We start from the raw sequence: 20,055 nt of genomic DNA on the forward strand, positions 1-20,055 counted from the left end.
GAGCCCGATGCGGGACTCGATCCCAGGACCCTGAGATCATGACCCGAGCCGAAGGCAGCGGCTTAACGCACTGAGCCACCCAGGCGCCCCAATAGACACTTTTTATCCAATTAGGTGACCCCAAGAAGGGAAGCCAGGGGATATCAAGAAATGTGGCAAGGGCAAATTCTCACCTCTGTTAGACCTCACACTCAATCATTGGAAAGATTGCTATTCCAACTTCTTTTTTCAAAGAGTTAATTTAGTAGAAGGGAAGAAAAGAGGTATGTGGCTCAGACAAAATTAGGAAAAGAAAGAGCTTTCATTTTTCTTTCAGGAGAAAGAGTGAATTTAGAAATGATTGATGTGTGTTGTTTGTTTCTCAGGGACTTTGAGGGTGTGGTGAATGTCTAGTTGTTTCGATTCTAGCATCTTCATCATTGTTTCTCTCTCTTTTTTAAATTTAATTTAATTAAAAAAAATTTTTTATTAACATATAATGTATTATTAGCCCCAGGCATACAGGTCTGTGAATCGCCGGGTTTATACACTTCACAGCACTCACCATAGCACATACTCTCCCCAATGTCCATAACCCAGCCACCCTCTCCCTACCCCCCAACCCCGCAACCCTCAGTTTGTTTTGTGAGATTAAGAGTTTCTTATTGTTTCTCTTTAATAATAAATGGGAAACTTGTCCTTGGAAATTGTACTCAGCCCTGAAGAATTTTCCTTCTAGGATATGACTTGATGGTGCACAAACCTTATAGTCCAACATGGTTTTGTTCTGATTCTTTCTCCAGTGTTACTTTCATAATTGGCTACTTTAGAAAAATAATGTATCACTGCTTTTATGTAGTAGATTATAAAATATTAATGATATATAGACAAAAAAAAAAGCCATCCTAGAAATGATCACCTCTTAATAGCTGTCTTTTTTTCTAGGTTTGTATTTATTATGGGATCTTCAGTTTTTCTATCAATGACTTCCATACTGCAACGAGGATGTTCAAAATTCAGATTGCTAGGGAAAATTGCATGGAGGAGTTTCCTGTTAATCTGTATAGGAGTGGTCATTGTGAACCCCAATTATTGCCTTGGTCCATGTAAGTATTTTTTTCACCTCTTGTTAGCATATATTGTGGTTGCAATATGGAAGCTACATGTCATAATTTAAAAGAAATATAACTCCTCCATCTCAGATACCTGCAAGAAGAACAGTTGTTGGAAAAGTGTATACCTGCTTGTATAACTTCGGGCATTATTGTTACTGTCTTTGGACTTCAGACCTGGGAAGAGCTTCTAAGACCAATCAGACCCTTCTGCTGTACAGAGGAAGACTCTGAGTCCTAGAGAGATTGAAGTGCTTTCTGTGGGTCTTTTGAGGCAGGAACAGAGTAGTAGGGCCAGATCAGGTTACCTCGTTCTGGACCCTGCCTTCCTGCCACTTTGGATTCATCAACTTCCATAAGGAGATTGTATGGTAGTTCAAGAATCCACCTTTGTCATCACATGTATGTCCGCTAGGTTGCTGGGAAGGAATATCTTTGTTATTGCTTTAGCAGTGAGTGAGATGGGAAGGCCGAGGGAAGGACGCATACCCCGTGCTTGGGACCTGCATCAGGGTCAGGAAAGGCAGTAGTTAGCTGTACTCAAGGGTCATACAATGGCATTAGCAAAACAGGACACAGTTATCTGGACAGTAGCCAGATCGTCCCTATGGACAAGAAGCACTAAGAGTAGCCATTAGGGGGAGATAGAGGTCGCTTCCAGTTGGGGTCAGAAGGGAAGGTATCATTGAATAGTTGATTCGATGCATCTCAAAAAAATGAGCCACTGCTCCCAGGAGAATATATTGTAGGATTCATTACATGGTCCCACTCTTCCAGTGATGTAGCCATGTAGCCTGTAAGACAGGGAGAGTCTGTTGGTGGCCTGTGCTGGCTCTGCAAGTTGCTGGTGGATGTGAGAGTCGATTGAATCCATACCCAGAATGACAAAGGGCCAGGAGAGGAACTTCAGGGCCCAGGTAGTCCTTGCTTTATCTCATACTGAAGGAACATGTGTTCTTTTTTTTTTTTTTTTAAAGATTTTTATTTATTTATTTGACAGACAGAGATCACAAGTAGGCAGAGAGGCAGGCAGAGAGAGAGGAGGAAGCAGGCTCCCCGCTAAGCAGAGAGCCTGATGTGGGGCTCGATCCCAGGACCCCGGGATCATGACCCAAGCCGAAGGCAGAGGCTTTAACCCACTGAGCCACCCAGGCGCCCCCCCCCCCTTTTTTAAAGTTTTTATTTATTTATTTGAGAGAGAGAGTGAGAGAGAGCCTAAGAGGGGAGAAGGTCAGAGGGAGAAGCAGACTCCCCATGGAGCTGGGAGCCCGATGTGGGACTCGATCCAGGGACTCTGGGATCATGACCTGAGCCGAAGGCAGTCGTCCAACCAACTCAGCCACCCAGGCACCGGAACACGTGTTCTTATCCCTGTGTCCCAGCTGGCCACTTCCTACTATGAGTTTGAGCCAAGTCCCCTATGTATTCCTATCTCCAAGGGCCTAGACAACAACTTAAGTGCAATAGAGGTATGCTTTCCCCCCTAGAGAACAGTAATGTTGTCTAGGGCAGGAGGAGGAATGCTGGCTAACACTTCACCAAATTTGTGCCTTCTGCAGTGTCTTGGGATAAGGTACGAATTCCTGGTGTGCTCCAGAGGCTGGGGGTGACCTACTTTGTGGTTGCTGTGTTAGAGCTCATCTTTGCTAAACCTGTGCCTGAAAGTTGTGCCTTGGTAAGAAATCCTACTTTTAAACATGGGGTGGTGGTAGGGGGATGGTGGGAATCACTGTATGATTTTCAGAATCTTCTTTAGTTCTGGGCAGAGTAGTGTATCTCAGTAGATTCCTTAACTCTGTTAGTCAAGTGCATTCTTTTTTCCTTCAATTAGTTATTTTCCTTTAGTCTTTACATCAATCCTTTTTTCTCTGTTGTGGGGAAAAAAACCACATACCATGAGATCTACCCTCTTAATACATTTTTAAGTGCCCAGTAATCAAATGCATTTTGATGGTATTAAATAATATCACCATCAGCTAGTTCGCTAGTTCAGTCTCTGGGGGCATTACTGCCAGTTTTTCCATTTTGTCGTAGTACAGGATATTTAGAAAACTCACAAAACATTTCAGTATCTATATGGATGCTGTGAAGATTAGAGGAAAAATGCCAAAGTAGGGTAGAGGAGAATGACAGTATTATCCTTGGCTGCTTGGCTACTTCCTATTTCTTTTTTGTGGGAAGTATGAGAGCCTCACTTCTTTCACGATTGCTTTTTTTTTTTTTTAATTTTTTTTTTTTAAAAGATTTTATTTATTTATTTGACAGATAGAGATCACAGGTAGGCAGCGAGACAGGCAGAGAGAGGAGGAAGCAGGCTCCCTGCTGAGCAGAGAGCCCGATGTGGGGCTCGATCCCAGGACCCTGGGATCATGACCTGAGCCGAAGGCAGAGGCTTTAACCCACTGAGCCACCCAGGCGCTCCCTCACGATTGCTTTTTATCTTACTATAAATTACTGCAGATGGAGCTTTTTTTTCCCTACTAGAGACAAATATTCAGGAAGAAATGTTTAAATTCTTTTTTTTTTTGGTTTATTTATTTGACAGAGATCACAAGTAGGCAGAGAGAGAGGAGGAAACAGGCTCCCTGCTGAGCAGAGAGCCTGATGCGGGGCTTGATCCCAGGACTCTGGGATCATGACCTGAGCCAAAGGCAGAGGCTTTAACCCACTGAGCCACCCAGGCGCCCCAGAAGTGTTTAAATTCTTCCACTTGGGGTCCTTCTTAATAAATTAATAAAGCTGTATTTGTTTTCTGGCTCATTTCCATATATGTAACTAGCAAATTCATTACTAAACTGATTTTCTTGGCTCTTCCTGTAATGATTGTTTGGTCATATATCCTTGGAGTGCATTGGATCATTATTCATTTACCTGCTCTCCCTGCTGTGTCATTGTTTGTGTACCCTCTGCTGTGGATTTTCTTGAGATGGAGTGAGATGAGACATGAATATGGGCTTGGTTATTCATGTGGGACCCAAGGTCTGTGGAGGCTTATCGGCCACCCCCACAATGGAGCAAGGGTTTGGGTGAGATACCAGGAATAGGTAGGCTGTACTCCTTCCTTCAGTCAGGACAGCTCCAAAAGTTTAAATTTCATTTTCCTTTCTTAAAGTGTGTTTTTTAAAATAGCTTTTTAAATGGCAGCTTTATTGAGATATATTTCACATACCATAAAACTCACAAGTTTGAAGTGTGTAATTCAGTGATACTTAGTATATTCACAGAGTTGTGCAGTCATCACCACTGCCCAATTCTAGAATGTTTTCTTTACCTCACAAGAAACCCTGTATTCACTACCAGCCACTTGCTGTTCCCCGTGACTCTCCCAGCCCCAGGCAGCCCCTCCTCAACTTTCTGTCTCTGTAGATTTACCTGTTTTGGACATTTCATATAAATGGAATTATATAACATGTGCCTTTCTGTTTGGTTTCTTTCACTTAGCATATTTTTCAAGGGCCATGTATTGGTGCTTTATTCCTTTTTATTGCTGAGTAATACTCCATTTTATGAATGTATGACTTTCTTGATACATTCATCAGTTGATAGGCATTTGACTTATTTTCATTCTTTGGCAAGTATGAATAAAGATTCCATGTATATTTGTATGTAAGTTTTTGTGTGAACATCTGTTTTCAATTCTCTTGGATGTAAGAGTAGAATTGTCCAGTTAATTTTTTTTAAGATTTTATTTATTTATTTAGAGAGTGAGCATGAGTGGGGGAGGGGTGGAGGGAGAGGGAGAGAGCAAATCCCAAACAGACTCCATGCTAAGCGCAGAGCTGGATGCAGGGCTTGATCTTACCTGAGCCAAAATCAAGAGTTGGGCACTTAACTGACTGAGCCATCCCGGTGTCCCATCCAGTGATTTCTTCTTAACTAATGTTTTACTATATTTCATGGAGAGGGGCAGGTAGACCACGTAATGTATATGAAATAAACATGCATCTGTTTTTGTATTACTACCATACAGGCCAACAGAAGAATCACCAGGAATTTCCCAAATATGTTTACTGCATATTTTTTCCTCTTCTACTTACATGTAGTTCATTTTTGTTTTTTTAATAACTCCTCACTCAGGAGAGAAGCTGCTTTTCCCTTCGAGACATCATCTTCAGCTGGCCCCAGTGGCTCTTCATTCTGATGCTGGAAAGCATTTGGCTGGCTTTGACATTCTTCTTGCCTGTTCCTGGATGTCCTACGTAAGTGAGCCCATGTAGGTAATCCCTTTTTGCATGTCCTTTTCTGCCAAGTCAGAGCTTCTGGGGTGAGAACTTGCAGATTTCCGGAGGAAGAGGAACTTGCTTTCTCTCTCTCTTCTCCTTTGAGCCATCATGTGTATTGGGAGAGGAGTTTGGTGTACGTCCAGAGGACTGTCTCCATGAGGCTTTTTCGGGGTCTGTTTGAAGGGAAGTTGGGCTGTCTGCCTTAGCTTGTGGGGAGTAGTCAAGTCAGAAGAACATCCGTGAGGAGTGCCAAGGTGTCTCTGTGTTTGAGGCTTCTTGTTGGGCTGTGACCGTTGCCAGAATAAGCCTTATTCCCACTGAAGTCTTGTCAATTAAGTACATGTTTTCACTTTCCCAGTGGTTATCTCGGCCCTGGTGGCATTGGAGATTTGGGGAAGTATCCAAATTGTACTGGAGGAGCTGCTGGCTACATTGACCGCCTGCTTTTGGGAGATGACCACATTTACCAGCATCCTTCTTCCACCGTGAGTGAGCTGACCTTGCACTTTCAGTGAGACCCTTGGGAGCTCTGAAATGAAGGAAAACAGAAAGGGCCAGCCTACTGGAGACTCTATCCATTTAACAAACTATCATGGGAACTAATTTTTATTTGAAAAGTTCACTGATGTAGGAAATGGAGTGTTTATTATGGGGCTGTGTATCTCAGTAACTTTGGATTTGAAAGTGCAGATGCAGTGGATCAGGCATGTGGTGGCTCAGCTCAGACTTCCTGGCAGCAGACTCTGAGGCCCAGATTGGTGTGTAGGAAGCTTACAGGTCATCCTTTTGGAATCAGCCCCTGCTCAGGATCAGAGGAAGCAGGAACGGGCAGAAGGGGAAGTTGGACTGGCTGGTAGTCACACAAGGCCTTAGCTAATCTCCTGCGGGCCTAGACTGGTGCTTTAGAGTGATTCTGAATTGGAGTCAGGGATCGGGCCATTGGATGTGGACCTTCCCCAGCAAGGGAGTGTGGCTCCTGGAGAGGCAGCTCTCTTCGGTCAAGGACAGATCCAGAAAAGGGACTTGGCTGAGAGCTTTTGACCAGTGATATTTCTACCAGCTTAGGGAATGTATACTTCAGTCCTAAGAGGCAAGGGCAGGGGGATATCTGAGGGATGCACTGTGGCAGCCATCGCACTGTTTCCAAATTTTTGCAGTTTCTACATGGATGCTTGTTTTATAATAAAATAGTACAGATATATATAAAAAAAATTTTTTTTAAAGATTTTATTTATTTACTTGAGAGAAAGAGAGCACAAGTAGGCAGAGCAGCAGGGAGAGGGAGAGGGAGAAGCAGGCTCTGCTGAGCAGGGAGCTGGATGTGGGTCACGATCCAAGGACCCTGAGACAAAGGCAGATGCTTAACCGACTGAACCACCCTGGCGCCCCACCCCCCCCAGATATATTTTTTAATGTTATTTAATGTTATTTAATATTATTTAATGTTATTTGAAGTTAGGAAGGAACAGCCTTTTTTTTTTTTTTAAAGATTTTATTTGAGAGAGAGCACAAAGGGAGTGGGGTGGGTTGGGGCAGAGGGAGAGGGAGAAGCAGGCTCCCTACTGAGCAGGAAGCCTGACATAGGGCTTGATCCCAGGACCCTCAGATTATGACCTGAGCTGAAGGCAGCCACTTAACTGAGCCAGTTCCAGGTGTCTCAGGAACAGCTTTTTGATGTTATAGTAGGGTTGACTAAAGGGAATAAACCTGACAGTGACGAAGGTATTATACACAGTGTTGGAACCAGTTAGGGATGCATCAAATCACTGGCCCCTGAAGTTGAAGTGGCTGCTCTGGGTCATGGCTCATCCCTGGGCTCTGTGGTCCCTTCTGGTATCACACACCCCACACTTTATTGATCAGAAGTATTCTGCCTATAATCCCCACAAGCTGGCCATGAATTTCTGCAGCAAAAATGAAAACCATTGAATTCTGGAGTGTCTTCAAGTTTGTATTTGATCTCTGAATTGTTTGTGTGCATTTTGTGGTCTGAGTCCTGCCTTCTTTTTCTGTTTTGTTAAGGTGCTTTATCATACCCAGGTGGCCTACGATCCAGAGGGAATTTTAGGGACCATCAACTCCATTGTGATGGCATTTTTAGGCATTCAGGTATTTGTTCATTTCATTAGGGTGTACATTTTTCTGACAGTTCATGATTATTCATCACTAATTCAAAAACTGTTTAATTAAAACAAGTAATTGGAAGCATACCTTCTATGGTCTAATAAATTCTGTTATATGTGACAGATTGTCAAAATCAGAAGTTGCTAAAATTCAGCACATGGAAATAATTAGGTATAATTCCTATATTCCCTCACCCCCAAATTCTCATTGTTTATATGGCTTATCTTAGGAATGGAGGCATAGCAGTTTCTGGGTAAAAGGTCTCCCTGTTGGAGGGTGCAGAATGTTTGGGTGCTGGTGGTGTTGGGAAGTCCCTGTGTCCCCTCTTGTCACATTTATTTCTTTTGTGCACACTCTGTATGGTTTCAGGTTATGCATATTGTATACCAGAGTCAAATACAGGTTGTTCTTGGTTTATCTCACATGCAATTTTTTAAAAATTCTGAGCAGTCTACATTTTTTCCCCCCTAAAGTTCTCCTTATTGGTGTTTGAAACTCTTTTTTGAGCAGAGCTATTTCGGGGGAGGGAAAAGTCTGTAAAGCAGCAGATGGAAGGCTCTGATGAAAATATTCATGTCCATGTGGCTTTTGAGTACTTGAAATGTGGCTGGTATGACCAAGGAACAAAATTTTAAATTTCTTTTCAATTAATTTAAATTTAACTTCAAATAGTCTCCAATGTGGCTAGTAGCTGCCATATTGGATAGTGTGGATCTAAAGCATATACGTTTTGGCGATTCATATTTAGAAATACTGCTCTATACTCACCTCTGTAGCACACTACAGTTCACAGTGGGTGCTTTCACATATATTCATTTCATTCCTGCATCTGCAGATCTGCAGGGATGAATTTGTGCCAGCGAGAGCAGCCTGGGGCCACACTGTCTGGGCTTGAACCTGCTCTACCACTTTCCAACTGGGTAGCCTTGGGCATGTTCATCCCTCTGTGTGGAGAGGACTGAGTAATTCCTGTGAAATTCTAAGAACTGGCACATAGAAAACATTCATAAATTTTACTTTTAGTCACAAGTTATTACGAACATTTTCTTATCCTTTGATGTTTTTCAGAAATTAATTCCTAATTTCAGGCAAAGTCCAGATCGTACTGTTTCTGTTTCTGCCTCTAGTACCACCCTCTTCTTTACTGCCACCAAACTGGGCTGTCTAGCAAGCCAGTCTGAGCTGGTCCCCGTGTTACTGGTTTTTTTTGGGGTGGGGGAGAAGTGACTTTCCTCAGCTCCCTCTTATGCATGGGAGAAAGCCTGTGCCTCACCAGTGAGACCCACAAACCCACCTGCCTCCCACCTTCCCCCCACCTTCCCAACCCTCTAGCCTTTCTCAGTGACCTGCAGCTCAGGGACGCGTGCTCTTTCAGCATTTGACCTGTTTCTGTGCATGCTGTTCCATTCTGCCCAGATGCCCTTCCTGCTTTGCACTCGTAGCCTCAACCAGACGGCACTTCCTCCCTGGCATCTCCTCCCATCTTCCCGAGGAGTCCCCCGTGCCTCCGTGGCCAGTCATCAAGGGCAGGGGTGACGTTCCATTCCTCTTGGTAATCCCCATATCTAGCAGCATACCTGGCAGATGAGTCTGTCTGTTGAGTGATTAGGATGTAGATGAACACAAAACACGAATATACCTTAAGCAGTTCTCTTGGTCATCTGTGTTTTCTTCTCCAGGCAGGAAAAATACTCTTGTATTACAAGGATCAGACCAAAGACATTCTGATCAGATTTACTGCCTGGTGTTGTTTTCTAGTAAGTAACTGGCATTCCTCACTAAAATCCCATCTATACATGTTTCGAAGAAAGAAAATGTTTAGCAGCACTAGACAGCAGCTGCCACCACAGCATAGGGTTACATTCTTCACCAGAACAGCGGAGAGGAACACGTCTTTATACCTGAACTCTCAGTTTTATTTACTTAGGCAAATGTCTTTATAACTAAGAATGTTTGCTGTCGAACAGGCCAGCTGGAGTTGTGAAGAAATTGTGTGGGTTCCGGTGGGGAACCAGACCAGGAAGAGCAGGGCAATAGCTATCAGAGGTCCGCTTCCAGATCTCCCGGTGACGGAGAGTTGAAAGTTGGGCTGTTCATTTTATCCTTCACATTTCCTCTCTAATTTATTTATTAGTTTACCTTTGACTCAAGAGAATGCTTTGGAGATTTTTTTGTTTTGGAGAATATTTTTAGTTATGCATCTTGAAAATAGTTTTCCAGTTGAAAGAATAAAATGTAAGACACAATTTTCAGGCCTCCCTAAGTAATTAAATAACATATTTTCCAGTTTTGAAGCATAATTGTTTTTTGAAATAATATTTTAAAAAACTAACATCCTTCTCCCCCTTTTATAGGGGCTTATTTCTGTTGCTTTGACGAAAATTTCTGAAAATGAAGGCTTTATTCCAATAAACAAAAATCTGTGGTAGGTATAGAAAACAGTGCCATTTAATGTTGGGTTGATCTTGCTGATGCTGGATGTGCTCCTCAGGAGCCCTGAAACACCTCATTCATCTTGTAGGTCCATTTCGTATGTCACCACACTGAGCTCCTTTGCCTTCTTCCTCCTGCTTATCCTGTACCCCATTGTGGATGTGAAGGGACTGTGGACGGGAACCCCATTCTTCTACCCAGGTAAACCTCTAATTCGGAGTTGATGATGGTGACCTAGTGGGCGGGCCCAGAGACAGCTGAGCATGCCCAGTGCTGTGACCTGAGATCATGGCCCCTGGTGGCAGGTTTCCAAGATGCAGACCGAGGGAGAAAGCCGCTGGGGCCACATGCAGGACATGCCTGGCCTGTTCCAAAGGAGTCCACCCATTTTATCTGTTTAGATTGTGGGGTCACAACCAAGTACCACTTGTTTCTTCAGGCAGTCCTGAGTTGTAGAGCATCAAAAACAATCCAGGGGATATAATTCAGTTTCTAACGCTTCAGCAATGAGGCCATGCCTTCTTTCTGAATATAAATGTACTGCCTTATAGATGATGCATAAGAAATATCAAGAGATACTGGAGATAAATGGTATCAAGAGATAAATGCAATGGTTTTGATGCAAATCTGCCTGAAGACTGAGAGACGCAATCACTTTTTTTAAAGATTAATTTATTTATTTGAGAGAGAGAACATATGCATGCAGGGTGGAGAGTGGCAGAAGGAGAGAGAGAGAGAGAAAATCTCAGCCAGTCTCTGCCATGAGTGCAGATCCCATGTTGGGGCCTGACTCCAGGACCTTGTGATCATGACCTGAGCTGAAACCAAGAGTCAGATGCTTAACCGACTGAGCCACCTAGGTGCCCTAGACCCAGTCATTTCAGTGACTCACTGACAGATTTTTCTGACCTCAAGTTTCCGGTCTAGAAAAGATAAGTTAATGATTTTGGCTCTCCTTATAGATTTAGTATTCAAGAATTACATCATTATAAATATTTTCTGATTTTTGATTTAGCTTACAGTTAAGTATTTAAGAAATGCATTATTTATTAAGTGTGTGCATTTTGTTTTTTTCACTGGACTAAAGTCAAATTTCAAGAATTAAACAGATGATGATCAGATGTGACTCAGGAAAATATTATTTTCTGTATTTCTTCTCTAGGAATGAACTCTATTCTGGTGTACGTTGGCCATGAGGTGTTTGAGAACTACTTCCCCTTTCAGTGGAAGCTGCAGGATAATCAGTCACACAAAGAGCACCTAACTCAGAACATAGTCGCCACTGCAGTTTGGGTGCTCATTGCCTACATTCTTTATAAAAAGAAGGTTTTTTGGAAAATCTGACAGCTCCAGCTGAAATGCATTGCTAGCAGACTCTAGTGGGCCTGTGGGAGTGTTGAAGCAGCCTTTATTAAAGGGAACCATGAATTATAGAATCAGTAGGATGTGTATTTCCCAGTGATTGGGGAAGCTGCTGATGTGCTCTGGCTGGTTTACTATGATGCGGCTGTTTATCAGAACTCTATATTTGAGACTTATATGTTTGGAATATAATTGTCGTTTTTCTCCATCTTTTATGTAAATGGATGAATTTAGAATTTCATTTAAGGGATTTGTCATTTAACTCTTCAAAAGGAAATTGCCGTGGGCATTTTGTGTCTGTGACAGATAAAACAATCTAAAGTCTAATTTTTATTATCTTGTTTTCCTGTAGACTGCCTTTCCAGGTACACACATGCCAGCCAAGAGTACCTTCATTTCTTTTGTGGCTGACTAGAAGTCTTATCGAATGGGATGGGTAGTGATGTGGCCCGATACTTTTTGTGGTTAAGAGCAGTTTAATATTTTAAGAAAGTCAGTAATTTCCTTTTCAGATCTGCAAGGCATTGGTGGGTCCAAAAAATGCCTTTCTGTCCGGAGGGATTCTCTCCTTTTCCCTACTTGGAAAAGGATGTTAAAATATAGATGTGTTATTCCAGCCACTCTTGCTTATAGTTATAATACTTACATAACTATTTGGCTGTCTGTCTACCTACTTGTCTTTCTCACTGTGTGTCTAGATGGTGGCTGGCACCCAGGGTTCTAGTGTGGCAGAGAAAAGCACACTCCCGTGCTTGTAGCGCCAGCCTTCCATCCTTGCCGTGTGAGATGCCAGCAAGTCCCATGGCCTCTCTGGGCGCGTGTTCCCTCATCTGTGAAATGAGGGAGCAGGGATGACCTCTCTGGTTCCTTCCAGCTCTTAGGCTCACTGAAGTGGGATACATCAGTAGCTTTTCTGAAATCCTTAGGGAAATAATTTTATTACAGAGAACTCTTCAAAATAAATGATAATGAAAAGTTAAACAAACAAAACAAAACTCTCATTGGAGTAAATCTTTTCAGAACGACCCTCCACAGTGGAGGCACTTTCCTGGGTGGAATCACGAAACTGAAGAAATAGTGTCTCAGGAGTGAAGACAGGAGACATTTTGAAAACAACACTTTTCATATGATGCATCATCATGCTTAACGACTTTTCTGTGAGAATTCCGTGTGGAGGAAAAGGTGGAATAGGTTGTGCTTGAGCCCGCTCTTCCGCGGTGCGGCGGGGCCACCTCCACGTCGCTCCAGCCGTTACCACAGTAGGACGACTCTCTGGCCTGCGTTCCGCCGAGGACCTCCACCCCAAACCCTTAGCCCCCTCGTCACTGCCCGCGGGTCGCTCCGCCCTGGACACCCGCCAGCACGCCAGCACCCCGTCTTCCCGCTTCTCTCCCCAAATCCAGACTTTCCCTCGGGATTTTCCCAGCTCCCTGAATGGCTCCTTCTCTGTCTCCAGCTGCGAAACTCCGTCACCTCTCACTCACCTTACCTCCTCCATGCCCGCTTTTCCATACTTCGTCATTCCTGTCTTCCACCCGACAACCGCTTTCTCGCTGCGCGCGCCGTGTCACTCCGGCCCGGGCCTCCCTCAGTTCTTCCTCTGTCAAGTCACTATCCGATGCCTCCACATGAAGCTTTATGCAGCAGAGCTCGGTTCGGGGGAAGATCGTTCTTCAGAAGCTCCCCTCAAAGTTGGAACCGCTTTGTCTGGCGTGTGTGGTTAGAGAACCACCCTCTGCGGAGCCCGACGCATCTCCCGGTTGCTTGCCCCGCCCATCCGCCCGGGCCCCGCCCCCTGCTCGGGCCCTGCCCAAGAGGCCTGGGCCCCGCCCGCCCCGCGTTCGCCAGCCAGCTGGGCTTCTCCCTCCGCAGCTCTTAGCCCTTCCTGCTTCTGTCTTTAACGGGTTTTCCTGCTTTAATTTTCCCCTTAATTTTCTCTAGACCACCTACTTCTGAAACACCTTCTCTAATCTTGTATTCTCATCCGAAGGTGATATTTTTTCCCTCATAATACCTACTGGGATCAGTCTCATGGCATTTATTGCTTTCTGCCTGGTATGATGTAGTTATTTGTGTACATGTCTCATTTCCCGCATCCGTCCCTGAGCTTGTTAAGGGCAAGAATTACGTCTTGTTCATCTGTGTATTCCTCATGGTGCACACACAGTGCCTGGTACTTAGCAGGCGCTAAATAAACATTTATCAAAGCAAAGCAATGGTGGTTTTTGTTTTTAATATTTAAGTGCTGATAAAATTACTATGCCCGGAGTGCCCCATGAAAGTGTTCCTTTTGCTAATGTGTAAGGGGACAGTCGGTGAGGAAACCTGCTGCTGTGCTTCTCTTGCAGCGAGTCATCGTGGACGGTCACATTGATCCCAAGTCCTGGCAAGTCAGGCTGAGTTGGGCCTCTCCAGATGAGTTATCCAGAAGCATTTCTTGAATTGGGGAGGAATATATCGGGTGTATTGAGCCGTAGGGACCAGGGAATCCTGATTCAGCTGGGTTTTAAGGAAAGCTTGGCTCACATAGGAAGGCCCGAGGTGGGCTGGCTGTAGCTTACGTGCCTGTGAGGCCAGCGCACCCTGACAGCTACAGACACTTGACTGCGACACTCACCCAAAGGAGAGGGCTTCCCCTCTGTGCATCTCACGACATCGTTAGAAAACCCTCCCCAGGGGCGCCTGGGTGGCTCAGTGGGTTAAGCCGATGCCTTCAGCTCAGGTCATGATCCCAGGGTCCTGGGATCGAGCCCCGCATCGGGCTCTCTGCTTCGCAGGGAGCCTGCCTCCACCCCTCTCTCTGCCTGTCTCTCTGCCTACTTGTGATCTCTGTCTGTCAAATAAATAAATAAAATCTTTAAAAAAAAAACCAAAAAAACCCTCCCCAGAAGCCTCTCAGCAGTCCTCCCCTCGTGGCTCACTGGCTACAAGCCTCCCATCTGACTTAAGAGACCAGCAGTGACAAGGGACCATGGACTGACGAGCCCATGGCATGGCTACATTGATGACCTGCTTTGGGAGGGAACGAGTGTGCCCAAGTGGCACAGTTGGGAGAGGCACAGTTGGGAGAGTGTCCGACATGGAAGTTGGGAGTTGAGTTCTTTTTTTTTTTTTTTTAAGATTTTATTTATTTGACAGAGAGAGATCACAAGTAGGCAGAGAGGCAGAGAGAGAGAGAGGAGGAAGCAGGCTCCCCGCTGAGCAGAGAGCATGATGCGATGCGGGGCTCTATCCCAAGACCCTGGGATCATGACCTGAGCCGAAGGCAGAGGCTTGAACCCACTGAGCCACCCACGCGCCCCGGGAGTTGAGTTCTTAAAGTGATAAAGCAAAACACTGTTCTAGAGTAGGGATGTAGTAATTAAATGTTGTTTATTCATTTTTTGGTACTTACATTAGTCATACCTATTCATAATTAAGTGAATAAATTGTTGCCTTTACACTTCTTGTCTTTTCAGTCTAGCCAATAAAGGGCATCTTTTATAAATGTGCAATAATCCAGGATGTATTAAAGGGCGTCAGCTTAAATAAATTCCAACATAATAGTTTTTATTTGTCCTTTTAATGTAATTGTTTTCCTAATAAATGGGGGAGACGAATGGAATTTTGAGAAAGTTCCTCGACATTTCGAACTCCTTTTTGGGTAGAGATCTCTATCAATTGTAAAAAATTAGGGGTAGGCTTTTGAAAACACTAAACAGTACATGGTAGGATCCATGACCCTATTAATAGTGCATCTTCTGGTATAGTTTCAGCTTTTGAGATTTTTAACACTTCTTTTGTTTGAACTTTGAAATGAGGTGGGAGAACACATCGCTAGTGTTTGTCTTCAGTTGCAGATCTGTGTAATCTGTTTTCACCAGCGTGTAGTGAGCCAACATTTTTCTCTTGGTAATCAGTATCTGTCGGGCATTGCAAAACACGGTGGGTTTTCGTTTGTTTTTAGGCTAAATGCATCTCCAAATCTAAAGTTGATGGAAGTCCTAGTTTGCCCTATGTCATAACATACCTCAGCCCTCATAAACCCCTTATCTAACTGTGTATGTCAGAACACTGCCACTGACAAAACATGCCATTATTTCGCTGGCTTCCCTCTGTTGAATTCCATCCCAAGTGCTAGCCTAGCAGACAGCTGGCCTTGCTCCCTGCAGTGTGGAGCGCGGGGCTTCCCACAGTGTCCATTACCATTTTGGGTTCTGGTGGAATTGTCCGGACTCCTGGAGCTGGACAGAAAATGAGGTCTTGGGGCGCCTGGGTGGCTCAGTGGGTTAAAGCCTCTGCCTTCGGCTCAGGTCGTGGTCCCCAGGTCCTCGGATTGAGACCCGCATGGGGCTCTCTGCTCAGCGGGAAGCCTGCTTCCTCCTCTCTCTCTGCCTGCTTCTGTGTCAAATAAATAAAATCTTAAAAAAAAAAAAAAATCAGGTCTTTGCTTTTCCCACCTTTTATGACAGTTCATTCTTGTCTTTGATGGTTTGTAGTCATGCGCATTTACTTCAATACAGAATAGTTTTCCTGCTGATATTATACTCCATAGGTCGTTTAGCTTGTAGACTGGTACCTCCATCTAGCCAAATCCTGCCTGTGACACAGCTTTGCCCAGGAGACTGTTTGTGCCAGTTTAACCAACCCCAGGTGATGCCTGTCCCCATGTCAAAGAGAAACAGGCATTTTGATGAAGGGATGAGGGCAGACTTGACTGCACTGGGTCTGGTGTGAACTGAGCCAGTTTCCTGGAAAAAAAAAAGGCTGGAGACTTTTAAAAAAGGCTGGGTGTGCTAAGGGAAAGGCAGGGAGGGATGTGATGGGCTTGGTCTGTGTGACAAGGCCATTGGATTTGTGAGTTGGCGCTTCTCCCCCATCTTTATGATGGCAGGTGGTGGGTCACATTGAAGCAAGGTGCCCACCTGAACGAGGCTCTTCTGGGTATTCACTCTTCAGAGACAGCTTGGGTTGCTCCAGTATTTTCTGGCGGTAGTTTCCCATCTCAAAGGGCAGTGGAAGGATTTATGATTTCCGGTTTTCTAAAAATAACTGCTCTAAGAGGGGGTTCAGGGACCTATCTGCTCATCGCCATGCTTTGGCCGGATCAAATAGATTCTGTGAGCGTGCAGCTTTCTCAGGCAGGCATTTTAAGGGGGTCTAGGGTCATCCTGGGTACGCGGCCTGACGCTGCCAGAAGCTGCGCTGGAGTTCGGTCACGTTTCAGTGCAAAAGGCATGGATGGGTCCTCAGGAGCCAGCGATCAACAGACCCGCCCTGCCCCTGCCTTGTCTGCAAACTTTGTCTGATTTCCGATTTTACTCTATGGCATTTCCCCTGCAATTCTTCACACAGGAGTGGCACTACTGAATTAAAAAAAAAAAAAAAAAGTGATTGGTTCTTTTTTATCTGGTGCCTACACATTTTGGTATCAGAAAGTCCTGTTTTGATGTATGCTGCCCCCAAATACTGATCTGAGAAAGGCATAAAACCAAAAATGTGTTTAATTTGAAAGCTGTTAGGGGCCAACACACTCCTCGATCAAAGTAACAGAATGGTTTATATATTGTAATCAACTCATATTAAATTGCTAATTTTAAAACGAGCTAGGTGGAATATTTCCTGAGATCAGCTGTCTACTACTTAAACTACTGATTTTAATACAGTTGACCCTTGAACAATACAGGTTTGAAAAGAATGGGTCCATTTATACATAGATTTTTTTTACAGTACAGTACTATAAATGTATTTTTCTTATGATTTTAACATTTTCTTTTCTATCTTAAAGAATACAGTATATAAATCATATAATATACAAAATACATGCCAATCAACAGTTTATCAGTAAGGTTTCCAGTCAAAGGTAGGCTATCAGTAAACACATTTTTGGAATTTTCAACTCTGCAGTGGTGGGGGGCATGCTGGTGCCCTCAGAAGCCCCCCACACTGTTCAAAGTTCAGCTGTAGATCTAAAACTTTAATTTTTTTTAAGATTTATTATTGTTTTTTTATTTGACAGATGGAGATCACAAGCAGGCAGAGAGGCAGGCAGAGAGAGAGAGGGAAGCAGGCTCCCCGCTGAGCAGAGAGCCCGATGTGGGGCTCGATCCCAGGACCCTGGGATCATGACCTGAGCCGAAGGCAGAGGCTTTAACCCACAGAGCCACCCAGGCACCCCAAGATCTAAAACTTTTAATGCAAAGTAACTAACGTCTTGGCCCTCTCTTTCTCAAATAGCCCCTAGAAACAAGTATTTGATGTTTATCTGATATATTTCAGGACAGGAAAAGAAGAAAATAAACCTGAGAGCTAACACTGGCCCAATTGGACACACGAGGCAACCTTCCACAGATGTCACGTGAGGGAACACTCAGTCTTCACAGCCTGTGAGGGAAGTGCCATCATCTCTTGGGTTTCAAGGTTGAGCCTGAGGCACAGAGGAGTTAACCTGTTCCCCTACAGGGCAGTAGGATGCTGGGCAGAGCCAGGGCTGGGAGCCAGGCCACAGGGCACCTGGGGCTTGGCGGGAGGGAGGAGGCGCCTTCCCTGGGCTGGTGCACAGACCCCCACAGACCCCCCCACCCACAGCTCCCTCATTGAAGTTCACTCAAGTTCATTCTGGCATGAAGGTTTTTGGTATTAAAACTTACTGCATGGGAAGGTGTGAAAGTATGTTGATACGTAATACCTACCGAAGCCTAACTATGGAAAATAAGACCTTGAGATTATGAAAAATATTCATTTACATAAAGTGAAGTCTTATTCAGAAACTCGTAAGAATTGAAATACATTCTTAAAAGCCCCAAACTTAGGATGATTTTTATTTACAAAACAGGTTCTTTTGTTTTACAAAAATTACAAAAAATGACTCTGAAAAATAGAGATAGCTTCTCAGACTCTTGGGAACTATTTTCAAGCAACCAAGGAGTTGAACTCAGAAGGTTTTCTTCTTTCTAAGAGTTGTAATGGCAGCATTTACGAATGCTTTATGTCTTCACAAAAAATCCCATGGCTGTGAGCTGCCCTTCCTCTGGCGGAAAGGGTTCCCCGGTCAGGCTAGAGTCTGAAGGAGCAAGATCTTCTCGTTGATGCAGAACCTGTGCAGCACGACCATCAAGTTCTCGCCACAGCGTGACACCTGGCGCTCCATGGCCAGGCGGAAGTCCTCCTTCACACCCTTGGTGATGCCCCGAGTGACTGTGTGGTGCCTGAGGGCAGCGACAGGGAAACAGAGGGGACACCACAGTTAGCGCCGGCATCCCCGGTCAGTGTTTCTGGGGCAGGTATAAAACCTGACTGAAATCTAAGTATAAGTAAAAAAATTCAAAAAGGAAGAAAGGCCTAACCAAACAATCCCCCTGCCCATTCCTTCTCAGAAAGACATAAAACTAGAGAGATGTGTTTCCCACTCAATAAAAGGCTATTTTAAGCATCTAAATGTCTGGTCAAATGCCACTTGCTTTGCTTCTGAACTCTTGCAGCTCTCACACTACACATCCCTGTGCTGACTTGTGCACGGTTCTGTCACTTTGGGCCAACTGGGCCCAGTCCACATGGCCACACAGTTCATGTCTGGACAAGCCAGCCGAGCGTGAGCACAGAGGCAGCAGCAGGGAGGAGGGAAGCCAGAACGAGCCCGTCACCACACCGAGCTGGGGCCTAGAGCTCTGCAGTAAGGCTCAGAAAGGCCTGGGGCTTGTGCTCAGCCACTGGGGTTCCTTCCAAGTGCGTCTCTCTCCCGGTGATGCCAGAGCAGGACAGCTCCGCTAAGCTCATCCAGACTCACATCTGTTTGAGAAGCTGGAGGAGTTGCAGGTCCCAAGACGAGAGTCTGGCAGAGGTGGGGAGAGAGAAGGAGACTCACTGAAGAATAGCCAGCGTCCTGCAAAAGCCTGCTGGGCCCAGAGCCGGTCCCCGTGCTTAGGAGAAGGGTCAGTGGGAGCACAAGAAAAGTTCTAGCTATACCCAGAAGCTGTGCTGTGGAGAAGGAGCTCACAAAGGAAATCCCAGAAAACTGAAGATGTTAAATTGAAGAAAGGAAAAATCTAGCAAAATTTGCTGGGTTGTTGAAAGGAGTTTTAACTACAGGGTCAGTACTTCAGTAGGTTTAGACCATTAGAAGGCACCTCCATTCCCCACCTCGACTGCCTAACTTCCCTCAGACACAATGACAGGGATTTCAAATGAAATTTTTATGTATTGGCCAAAACAAAATTGTTGAAACCACTCTAAAATGTTCCTTTTTTTTTTTTTTAAACTTGTGTACTGTTGTATAAAATAAGTACAACAGAAGTAAAAAAGTTGCCACGCAACAGGAGGAAAAACAAAACTAGGCTCTGCCAGACTAGTAAAGGTAACTATAGGACAGTCTGCAATGCCCACGGGCATTAGAGAGAACTATGCCAACAGCAGCAGTGCCAGGGAGAAAACACAGTTCTTTGTGGATGTTTCTAGAGAAGTTGGCTGGTTAATTCCGTAATTAGGACATGGTGTCAGTGAGGCTGAGGCTATGAGGCCCACTGGGAATGGGCGTAGACCCATTTAGGCTGTCCTGAGATACTGTTCTTCTGGGTCCCAGACTGCAACCCCTGATGGGAGCCAACCCTTGAACGACCAAGAGTTACTGGTATTTGCAGACAACAAGCTAAAGGGCTTTGAAAGCTCAAAGCAAACTCTTTCCTTCGTGCTAGTAAAAATGTAATAAAATGTTGTGTCCTGCTCAATGATATACTGTTTCTACAGATAAAGCAATACAACTCCATTCTATCAGTCTCTATCCCTGGTGAGTGTGGCTGAAGAAGAGAATTAGTCAGCTTTTGTGGTTTAAGGACAGGAGAAATCAG

General features: G+C 44.5%; 2 protein-coding genes across 9 annotated transcripts in view; one reads left to right on the plus strand and one right to left on the minus strand.

Annotated features, from left to right (window-relative positions):
- The window catches only part of LOC111144416 (heparan-alpha-glucosaminide N-acetyltransferase), a 46,931-nt gene extending 34,394 nt beyond the window's left edge, over positions 1–12,537 (plus strand). The window contains exons 10-18 of the mRNA XM_022498702.1: positions 925–1,085; positions 2,651–2,766; positions 5,169–5,290; positions 5,673–5,799; positions 7,337–7,423; positions 9,118–9,195; positions 9,793–9,863; positions 9,960–10,072; positions 11,034–12,537. Of these exons, the coding sequence (XP_022354410.1) occupies positions 925–1,085; positions 2,651–2,766; positions 5,169–5,290; positions 5,673–5,799; positions 7,337–7,423; positions 9,118–9,195; positions 9,793–9,863; positions 9,960–10,072; positions 11,034–11,215 (1,057 nt within the window). The 3' untranslated portion in view covers positions 11,216–12,537. The remainder of the gene's footprint in view (positions 1–924; positions 1,086–2,650; positions 2,767–5,168; positions 5,291–5,672; positions 5,800–7,336; positions 7,424–9,117; positions 9,196–9,792; positions 9,864–9,959; positions 10,073–11,033) is intronic.
- Positions 12,538–17,410: 4,873 nt separating this feature from the next.
- The window catches only part of LOC111144415 (integrator complex subunit 10), a 39,618-nt gene continuing 36,973 nt past the window's right edge, over positions 17,411–20,055 (minus strand). For 5 of the 8 annotated variants that reach the window (XM_022498693.1, XM_022498700.1, XM_022498695.1 and 2 more), the window contains exon 18: positions 18,037–18,420. In XM_022498693.1, the coding sequence (XP_022354401.1) occupies positions 18,264–18,420 (157 nt within the window). In that variant the 3' untranslated portion in view covers positions 18,037–18,263. Of the gene's footprint in view, positions 18,421–20,055 lie in introns of all 8 variants that reach the window. The other 3 variants (XM_022498701.1, XM_022498699.1, XM_022498698.1) reach the window with 2 other exon arrangements.

Source organism: Enhydra lutris, unplaced genomic scaffold (genome assembly GCF_002288905.1).
Source record: "Enhydra lutris kenyoni isolate GAN:26980312 unplaced genomic scaffold, ASM228890v2 scaffoldscaffold11, whole genome shotgun sequence".
Classification (NCBI taxonomy): domain Eukaryota; kingdom Metazoa; phylum Chordata; class Mammalia; order Carnivora; family Mustelidae; genus Enhydra; species Enhydra lutris.